The sequence below is a fragment of the Quercus robur genome, chromosome 6, assembly GCF_932294415.1.
Source record: "Quercus robur chromosome 6, dhQueRobu3.1, whole genome shotgun sequence".
Classification (NCBI taxonomy): Eukaryota; Viridiplantae; Streptophyta; class Magnoliopsida; order Fagales; family Fagaceae; genus Quercus; species Quercus robur.
Window position 1 is genome coordinate 40679499 of NC_065539.1, and position 10666 is coordinate 40690164.

Below are 10666 nucleotides of genomic sequence, written 5' to 3' on the forward strand. Positions count from 1 at the left end.
GTGAGTGTTTGGATTCACGTTTTGAGCTGTGTTTTACGTTTGTGTTTTCCTTTTTCTTTTTTTTCTTGATTCATGCGCAACAGCTTTGAGGAGACAATGCACTGTTTCTGCACTGTTCATTATTGTTTGTGCATTGTTCATAAAAAAAAATATTAAAAATGGGTCCCACGGTACTATTCACACATTTAAAAATTATTTTGCTACAGTGTTTTCAGTTTTTAGTTTCAACAAAAATAAGTTGTATCCAAATGGACCCATATTGTAATATGTCTATCGTTCACGTCGCTCTCACTTTTTTTTTTTTTGGCACTCCCAAATTTGTCTTCTATGGATTGAAATTACTAAATCAACTTTTTTTCTTCTTTTAATAAAAAGAAATTTGTGGCCCCTTTTCTTAAAAAGAATGATGACGCAATTTATATGTAATGTGAATGGAATTTGGCGCTACCTTTCTTTTCTTGTAATATCAATTAATGGAGCGGATACAAATTGTCTTGGGATAGTGGAAGTTTTAATACCTATTTGTTGCGAGTATTCCCTCTTCTTAAGAAAACCAAGTATGATTGTATGTGTGTGTACACGTGTGCGCGTTATGCGCACATGCTCTTTTTTTATTAGGATGGCTACAAATGAGTGTATCTTCTTTTATTTGAATGATGTATAGTTGTTAGTTAGTGTACACATGACTTTTTAAGAGGCTTAGTCATGTATTGAATTTCTAACTTAAGCCACAATTTTGCAATTGGTTTTTCCATTGTTTTGAAACTTGAATTATTGAAAAAAATTAAAATGAAGAGGTTTAAGGTTTTTGAGGTTAAACTAGGGTTCAACCGACGTCAAACCGGGACAAAATAAAAATGATTAATTCAATTATATTTAATAAACTTAATATTTTGTAACTTAAAAACTCAAGAAGCTGACTTGTCTCAATGGTTAGTGTGCAAGTGTCAGACTATTTCTTGAATGAGGGGCCAAGGTCTGACTTCCCATGCTTGAATTTTATCCAAAAATACAGACTATCCTGAATCGCTTGCCAAAAAATCGGCTAGACCTTCGATTCTTGGTTGAACAGGTCGATCTAGTTCAGTTATGAAAACTATGGCAATCTCCTCTACAACCTCTTTTAAAACTTCATCTGTTAGAGACAACTGAATTACACTCTGCTAGCTCATTCCAAGAAATCTTCCTTTTCATCATCTTTTGCTAGCAAAACATCCTTGATGTTTCAGTGCTTTCAATAATTCTTTTTGCATTAACAAAACACGCATTTTAACACACCACAAATTGAAATTATTTTTCTCTTAAAAATTTTTTATCTCAAATTTTGTTGTGGACAAAATTTTTATCGTCTTCCTTAAAAACCTTACATAACCAATATATCTTATAGCTATTGGAACATTCAGTTTCTTGAACAAAGAACTCAAAACAAAATTGAAATAACCCCTCAATCCAAACAAAGAACACTGGTACCAAGTTGTTGAGATAGTGGAAGTTTTGATACCAATTTGGTGTGAGTGTATCCAATAATAGTAGGCTGTTAAATAGAAAAAGCAATCACATAATGAACAAAAATATTAATATGATTTGGCCTTAGGTCTACATTCATAGGCAGAGAGAAAATTTCACTAAAAAAAAATAAGAAAATTACAAAATTAATACAAAAGTACTCTCATAAAGCCCAAACCTAAAATACGTTCAAAGAGCTCTCCCTCGCTAGGAATATAAACAGGATAATTTTCTGTTTGCTATACAATTGCATGGCTTGAACTCACTGTCCTCATAAAAACCTATAACAAAGGTGAATATATAAATATATATATATATATATATATATATTTATATATATATATATATATATAAATATATATATATTTATATATATAATTGGAATCCTATTAATAATATGACTTAGTCAACTAATTGGAATCCTTATTATTGTAACAATTTTAACAGGCTTTCCAAAGCTTATTATTGTAAAAAAAAAAAAAAAATAGAGTGACAAAATTATCCTTCATTTCTCATATTCCATATTAATTTTAGAAGTAATCAAATATATATTCTCCCCTACACCAAAAATTAATTTGTGTTTTCATTTAATGATAAAGAGTTGAAACTCTAACACACACACATAATTTTTCTTCCGCGTCCCTTATATTTTTAATTTTATTATTATTATGGTCATCTTTTTATTTATTTTTTTTTTTTTGAGAGAAAGTTTCAATCTATAGCATCTGCTTCTGATGATAGTTCTTTTTCATCAGTCTAAGACACCAATCAGTTTTTGGTGTAGTTGGGGATTGAACTCCATATCTCTATTTCAATCATCAAAGATTTTACCAGTTAAGTTAGCTGGACTCTCATCACTTATCCCTTAAAAAGAAAAATGTTTTCTCTAACCATTTTGTCTTTGTCATGAAACTGCATGATAAAAATCTAAACATTTTCTGACAAGTCTACATGAAAAAATTAACATAAATAAATTAGTGATACAAATTTAATAATCATAAATAAATAAATGAAATGGTGGGCAACTTAAAAAAGTATTAAAAAAAAAAAAATCGTAGTGTGAAAGAAGGATACGAGTTTGACCCCCAAAAAAAAATGTTAGGTAAGCTAAGGGATAAAGTGACAAAGAAAAAAAGACAGATTTCTTTTAGCCTTACTTTTGTAAACAAAGATAAAGCGATGAGTATTAAAAAATAAAAAATAAAAGAAAAGAAAAGCAAAGGAGAGTAATTATGAAATTCTACGGCATAGAAATTTACATCAATAAAAAAAAAAAAAGAAAAAAAAAGAAAAGAAAAAAAAAGCAAAACAAAACAAAAAACAAAGCACCTAATACAAAAGTATGATATAAATTCAAAAAGTCATATACTTTTAATTGGTGCTCTTAGGACAATGTTAATAAATTATTTTATGAAAATTTTTACACTACTTTCATATATGGGAATATAAAAAATAGCTAAAAAATTAATTATTTTTTCTTTTCTCATAAAAAATTTCTTAAAATATTTTCTAAATTAATACCTTTAATTAGGCCCTTCGTTAACTAGCACCTAATAAAAAAGTATGATATAAATTCAAAAAGTCATGTATTTTTAATAGGTGCTCTTAGAACAATGTTAATAAACTATTTTAAGAAATTTTTTACACTGCTTTCATATATGGGAATATAAAAAGCCATTAAAAAATTAATTATTTTTTCTTTTCTCATAAAAAATTTCTAAAAATATTTCCTAAATCAATGCCCTTAATTAGGGTATTCATTAGCTTTTCCCTTTTTATATTAGGTGGCTTGTTTTTTATTTATTTATTAATGTGGAATGCTATATTCTAGGAGTAGATAATAATTTTTCAACAAAGTGATAAGAAAGAGGAGGACTACTGAAGTGGTCTTCCTAACCAATGAAATGATCCCACACATATAAATGTGTGGGTTAACTTCCTAATCAGCACAAGAAGTAAAAAAAAAAAAAAAATCACTGGGTGACGTCATTTTTGCATAAGTGACAATGTTTTATTGGTTGGAAGAACTATTTTAGTAGTCCTTTGGTAGAACTAATAACTTCCTGAGAAAAAGAGATTGTGTATGGGTTTTTGAAATAATAAATGTGGCTATTCCGTTAATAAAAATTTAGAATATTTCTTTACTTTATTTTATAAGAATACTTGTTTGCTCTTTTATTTTTATTTTTTTCATAGATAGTTTTTTGGGGGGGGGTGATTTGAACTTTTGATATCTCTTTTAGAAACATCAAAATGTGCCAATTGAACTATACAATTCTTGGCAATATTTCTATACTTTTAAAACTAGCACTAAATATGATATGTAAATTTTTCTATAAAAATTTTTTTGATATGTAAATGGTAATTTTGTTATACCCGTTTTTCTCTACAATAATAAGTTTAAGGGCAAAGCCAAAAGTTTAAAAAAAAAAAAAAAAAATTTGGAAGGAAGAAGGAAATTGTTCTTGGATTAGGTAATCCCAATAATCAAATTAAAGGAATGTTATTAAAGAGAATTTGTTGCCTTCCGGGATCATTCCACTTCTCATAAAACAAAGTATTTATATTAAAAGCAGCACATGAGAGTGTCATAATGCCAGATCCAAGAAATCCCTAAAGCTTAAAAGAAATAGAGAGAGGTGAGAGAAATGGGTAAAGAATTCGATGGACAATATAAATTTGATAATTGAAATGGGTAGTACCACTTTCTTTGACCTAAATTAAATGTTATTAGTGATCCCGTAATCTTCAATTATGATCCTAAAATTAAAACAATATAACATCCACCTATGGCAACTACCATAGTTCGTACCATCTGAGCTTAAAGAATTCCACCCACATTTCAATCAACAGTCTACATTCAAAAAATTAAATATGTGTGTCCCAACTGGTAATACAAATTCCACAAATTAATGGACATGAATGCAAGCCCCATCAACATGCACATGGTCTTGTTCCCTACCAAATTTGGGTCCTGGTTTTTAATACCTTCCTCACCTAAAAACAATAATAACTCCTCTCAATAAATTAATGAATAGAAAGGAAAATAAGGAATATGAAGAATCTTTTCATGAAAATAAAAAAATATAAGAAGCATTAAAATTGAAGGAATAAAACATACAAACAACTAGGACAGCAGGGACAGCAACAAACAACATCAAAATAGGTGATTATTAAACAAACCATTAGCAATAAACAAGGCAGACAATCGGGCTAAGTTTATTGCTTCTTGTCTATTACAAATGTCCAGATCCTTTGATATCTATATACGATCAAATTAAAAAAAAAAAAAAAAAAAAAACAAACAAACAAACACAATCAAAAGAACATGCACCCTGCTCGATTGATCCGACTCATGCGAAAGTGCCTTCACGTATAAGTCCTCATGGATGCAGGAGTTGGCTAAGCTAAGCATAGTTCAGCTACGGTTCTTGCACTTCTCCATGGCTCTTGGTGCTGAAAGTTAAACCAAATTTACATTAATTATAGTCTTACATATAAAAATTTACAAAAATATAAATAGTTAAACTAGACCAGATAATGTATTTTTGAATATATATACCAAGACCAATAGCTTCTGATCCTTTCATTATGCGCAAGCGCTTGCATGAATCAACAAACATCCTGTATGAAATCAAATAAGAGTTAGTACTAATAGTTATAATTTCACTTGATCTTTAAAAAAATTTCTAAGTAATAAGAATTTTGAACATTAATTCTCCATTTCTCCATATATTATGCTGGCAAGCTTATGTGTTATATTTCCATATATATTCTGTATTAGTTATTTGATTATCCATGTGATTTGGCTTAGGGTTTCTTTTAGAGGGATGAAGTACTTACTCCCATGGAACATCGCCCACAAGCATCCAATCACCATCCTTATCTTCATAGGTTGGCACATATTCAGAGCTGTTGAGGAGATCCATTAACTTGCTCTCATTCATGAAATCAATCATTCCTTGGGCCCCATAATTGCCTTTAATTTAAACAAACATAAAAACAATATAAATTACTTATACATAAAATATCAAACCAACAATAAAGTGATAAAAAGCTAGCTTGTAATATGCAATCAATCATATCATTTCAAGTTCCACTTGCTCTAACATATGTTCTTTTCCAGATCTACACAAGGTGAAAAGACAACAAAATAGAACTTTTTAATTAACTTACTACTAATTATTATAATATAATTTGCAAATAATCAATCTGTTCCATGAAATACAAAATAAGACCTACCTGAATGGGAGCTTGTTATTTTTATTTTATATTAATGATGTTGGGGTCAAGATCTCTCATACACATGGATATCTATTGGAAACTGTTAATAGCTCTTCAAACTATTTTTTCTTTCTTTTGGACCAATGATTGTTACTCATGGAACTTGAAAAATCATATAATCCTCCTACCAAAAAAAAAAAAATAATAATAATAATAATCATATAATCCATGAATTTTTATAGTCTTGTTTTCTACCTAAAAAAAATAAAATAAAAAATCATGTTCTCTATATTTCTCCTATAGGCAACAATTAATAGACTCACCCATGGTAAAGGAACTGAACATCTTGGCCAAGGCATCAGATAGTTCTTGGTAGCTCTTGTACATTTTCAAGTCCACCTTACGAAGATATGGTGCACCATCCATGCAAACCTTCACAAAGGCTGCACCAGCACTGATTGCTTTCTCTCCCTCCTCACTTGTATTCTTCTGAGCCATCATATTCTTCCTGTACGACCTAACTGGTGGCCATCCCACAACTTGTGCCCTGAAATCCATAATTACCCTTTTAAATTCTTCCTTCTTCTTTAACAAAACTATAAAATCAAACCCTAAAAGCTGTATTTTTTGGTATTGATGAGTATTGCCAAAAATAAACATGAAAGTAAAAATAAAGAAGTTGATAACGTTGACCATAAAATAAGCAGCTTTTTTATCCAATAGAAATGTGTCCTAAAAATTACTAAAAGATAAAATGTGTTAATACATCTCTGTTACTATCAACTATAACAGTACAATAATAATAGTATTTGAGCATGATAGCCTAACCCCATATAGCATATTTAAAGTGACTAGAATTTCTATTGAAAAAAAATCAGAGATAGAGTTGATGGCTTACTTGGCTGGTGGCTTTGCCGGGTTTTTCTCCTTTGAAACAATATTCTTGTTGCTATCTTCCTTGGACTGAAGGTTAAGTTTCAGATCAACAGTCTCGGAGAAGCCTCTTTTTCCTGTAGCTTTGAGAGTCTCAGGCTCAGTAGTTACACCACCACCACCACCACCACCAGGCAATCCAAGACACAGCTCAGTCTCCTTAAAGTTCAAATCACGCTCAGTGCCTAGCACGTTCGTCATTTTCCGGCTAACTTCCATGAGAAAGTCCGGTTGTGAACACAAAAAAGGAAAAATTAACAAGTAACTTAGAATCAAATAGCTACTATATGATATTTGGGTTATAGACTAATTGCTTTCCTATAATTTGTTTCTTCTTAGAGGCTTTAGCTTCTTCTTCTTGTACTTCTATTATTATGTGTTGCTTAGGCTCTTAGCTATAGAGAGAGAGAGAGAGAGAGACCCCAATAATATAACTGCGTGGAAGTTTGTGTCTGTGGCTGCATGTGTACGTCATGTCCAGCATCTGATGTCTTGTGTGCTGACACGTGGAGATAATTGGGACGTTGATCTTCCAGGATTTAACTGTCTTTGATGTCATATGATTTTGCCGACGTGCATGATTGATTGATTGGGTTTGGAGCTAGTGGCTGTGGGATTCCCTCCAAATATGCCCTAATCCATTTCCTCAGTCAACTGTCACATACATGTTTGGCCTAAGGAAGTATTTTCACTTTTCAGCTGAGAACAAACAAAAATACCAATTTAATTTTGAATTTCTTTGATACATTTACGTGTGTGAATATATTGAGCGCATGTAAGGATTGAGTTCAATGTTGGTTGCATGGGATCCATTCAAATAATGTCATGTGTCAATTATTGAACATGTCATCATCAGGATGAATTCAATGCAATTCAACATTGCATCCAATCCAAATTCAAAATCTTGAGTTAACTTCATAAGAAATATGAAATACCAAAATTTAAAGAGAAGCGATATGTTTATGACATTTTTACAACAAATTATAAGTGATAAGTTGTTATGAGTTGTTATTAGTAGACAAAAAAGTAATTTTAGTAGTACATTTAAATTTGAACCAATAACAACTTATTACATATAATTTTTTGTGAAAGTATTATGAAAATATTGTAGATGTGACACTTCTCAAATTTAAAAACTCATTCATAATATATGTAACACTTGACTTTTTGGGAAATTATTTTGCTTTTAAATTTTATAAAAAAGGTTATGTAGAAATAATCATGTCCTTATACCACCTAGTTATAGTATTCCGTATTATATTTTTAAAAGGTTTTTTATTTTTTATGGTTTTTTTCTTTTCTATATTTGAATTTTATAGGTTTGATTTTTCTGGGTTTGAATTTTCTTGGTTTATTCATCGTGTTCCTCCATGTTCATCTAAGAATCAGCTGAAATGAAAAAAAAAAAAAGTTTATTAGATTTTAGGATTTATTTTAATTTTTAAAAGTTTTTTGTTTATTTAATTACATGGTATAATTAAAATTATGTGACATGATTTAATTGAACCAAGTAACACATGTGGTAGGCTTAGGTGTCACTTAACATCAACATGGACATTAACGAAGGGGCTTTCAATCAAAATTAACCCCTAACATTAGGGAAGCAAATTAAAATTTTTAAATGTTAGGGGGCAAAGTCAAAATGACCCCAAATCATACTAGCCACTCACTCAAGAGCTCAACTCAGATTAAACAAAGTATAGTAAATATGGGTTTGCTTAGAGCTGACAAAATCGTATCCTAATTTGTTGATTCACTCAAACCGGTAGGATAAAATTGGGTATATATAGCGAATTTTTTGGGACAACACATGGAAAAAGGGTCAGTCTGAACCAGACCCGCTAAAATAGCGGGTAGGGTAAACCTCAAGTCAAGTGGATTGAACCATTTATTATGAAGAGAAAAAAAAAAAAAAAATCTTTTTCCCTTAATTTGTTTTTAATTTTGTTTGTTTCAAATTCTCAATTTTTTTTTTCTTTTTGGTTCTCATTTTCTTTGTTTCTTTTTTCTTCACTCTTCTCAAACTTTTTCTTTTCTCTAAGTTCGGTGAGGGTAGATAACTCTACTAGCATCATAAGTCATCTTTACCACTTTGGTCTTAGTCTAGGGGTGTGCATGGGTCAGGTTCGGTCGGGTTAAAGGAAATTTTCGACTCAACCCACCATGGTGGATTAAAAAAAATCCAACCTAACCCAACCCATCATAGGGGTGCAACCCAACTCACATGGATCGGGTTGGGTCAGGTTAAACTCATGGGTTGGATGATTTTTTATTTATTACTAATATTATTAAATTGATTAGAAAAAATATATATCCCACCTACCATCTGAATTGATAAACAAAATATACATAAACTAGTATTCTAACTCAGTTATAAACAAAATATATCCAACAAAGTTGATAAAAAAAATATATATATAAACTAGTATCCCAGCTCAGTTATAAACGAATAGGAGTGGAGTGGGAGAGTGGGAGTGGAAGGCAATAGAGAGAGAAATAAGATTGTTAGGGTTTGTGAGGTAATTAGGTTTTATATATATAGGAGGAGCCGAATAGGGGAAAAATTAAATAAAAAAATTTATTAATTATATAATATATTTTTAAATATATATAATTTAAATTTTAAATATATAAGTGAGTTGGGTCGAGTTAGGTGGGTTTGCGATTGTTATAACCTGAACCCAACCCGACCTACTATTAAAAAAATTTTAATAACCCAACTCAACCTACCAACTCCTAAAAACTGACCCAACCTAGCGGGTTGGGTTGAGTCAAGTCAGTTTTGGCGGATTGGTGGGTTTGCTGTACATCCCTAGGTCTCATACTTTGCTTTGCAACTATTGATTTATTAAACTCCGGATCTCCCTCTGTCAAGATTGCCACCTACTTACCATCGTCTTGTTGTTACATTCAGTAGTCAAGCTTTAATTATTTATGTTCAAAATACCCTTAATTCAATATTTTGTGAATTTGTTTCTACTCACCCTTATTGTTCTTTCTTTTTTAATTTATTTTCTAAATTTGCTAACAAGGGAAAGAAGATTTTATGTAAAGGAAAAAATAGCAAGAAGTTTCAATCACTCATTTATTTATTTTCAATTTTTCTATCAAATTTTCTCTAGTGACCTATATAATTGCATAAAAATCACTATAAATTGTTCTGTAAATTCACTATAATAATAAATAAATAAACATTAAATATGAGAAATGGAAATAACACAAAAAGAAAGTGAATAATACTTCTGAATATTATTAATTTGAAAATAAGAAATACAAAATACTATTTGGACTGAAGCGTGACATTGACACCTTCTCCCTTTACCTTCCTTTTGCGTACGTATCTAGTCCAATATCTAAATCAATTCATATTAGCCCACTAATTATCACAATTAAAAATAATAAAATAATCTCTCTCATTTTCAATGTAGGATTAAACATTTTCACTAACTTCTCATCTTCTATATTAACTCTCACATCTTTACATTTATATAGTCCTATAAATCCATTTTAATTAATTAATATTAAAATGCTCCAATAATAAGCATACTCAAGGTTAATATTTGGTCAATGGCATCTAATTTTTCTTTTATTATTTTGTTAAATTATTAGATTAGGACATTTTGGAAAGAAAACTTAAGAATTTATATTTTTATTTCAGAGTATTTTCATTTTTTTTTCTATCTTATTTTGTATTAAAAGAAAGATAAAAGATTAAAAAAAAAAAAAAAAGTTCAAGTGTATTATTTAATTATTTCTTTTTATATAAAAAAAATGATCATATTGCACTAATTTGACCTGCCAAAGATCATATGTTTTACATCACATTTTAATTATACTAATTTCTAACTTGAACCCATTCGGGTCGAACTCGAACAAGACTAACCCGACCTGTTTGTCACGTCTAGGTTTGCCATTCTTTGCTTTGCTCTCACATTTTCATGTGACTCACGCATGCCATCCCCACTAAGTGCTGCAACAATTTACCTAGCCAGTTTAATAGGGT

At 30.1% G+C, this 10666-nt stretch overlaps 1 protein-coding gene across 1 annotated transcript; it reads right to left on the reverse strand.

The window, feature by feature from the left end:
* Positions 1-4650: 4650 nt before the first annotated feature.
* LOC126688751 (auxin-responsive protein IAA14-like) lies at positions 4651-7066 on the reverse strand. The gene is made up of 5 exons (XM_050383563.1): positions 6629-7066; positions 6054-6277; positions 5350-5485; positions 5069-5130; positions 4651-4962 (listed from the first exon to the last, which is right to left on the reverse strand). The coding sequence occupies exons 1-5, from the start codon at positions 6880-6882 to the stop codon at positions 4925-4927; spliced, it is 714 nt and encodes a 237-aa protein (XP_050239520.1). The 5' UTR covers positions 6883-7066; the 3' UTR covers positions 4651-4924.
* Positions 7067-10666: the final 3600 nt, after the last annotated feature.

What these genes read in the sequence shown, in the direction of transcription:
- LOC126688751 (XM_050383563.1), bottom strand. Translation starts at nt 6,882, where the DNA reads ATGGAAGTTAGCCGGAAAATGACGAACGTGCTAGGCACTGAGCGTGAT. An exon ending in CCGGCAAAGCCACCAGCCAA is followed by an intron (nt 6,278 to 6,628) that starts GTAAGCCATCAA and finishes TATGGATTTCAG; the next exon opens with GGCACAAGTTGTGGGATGGC. An exon ending in GTGGGCGATGTTCCATGGGA is followed by an intron (nt 5,131 to 5,349) that starts GTAAGTACTTCA and finishes GATTTCATACAG; the next exon opens with GATGTTTGTTGATTCATGCA.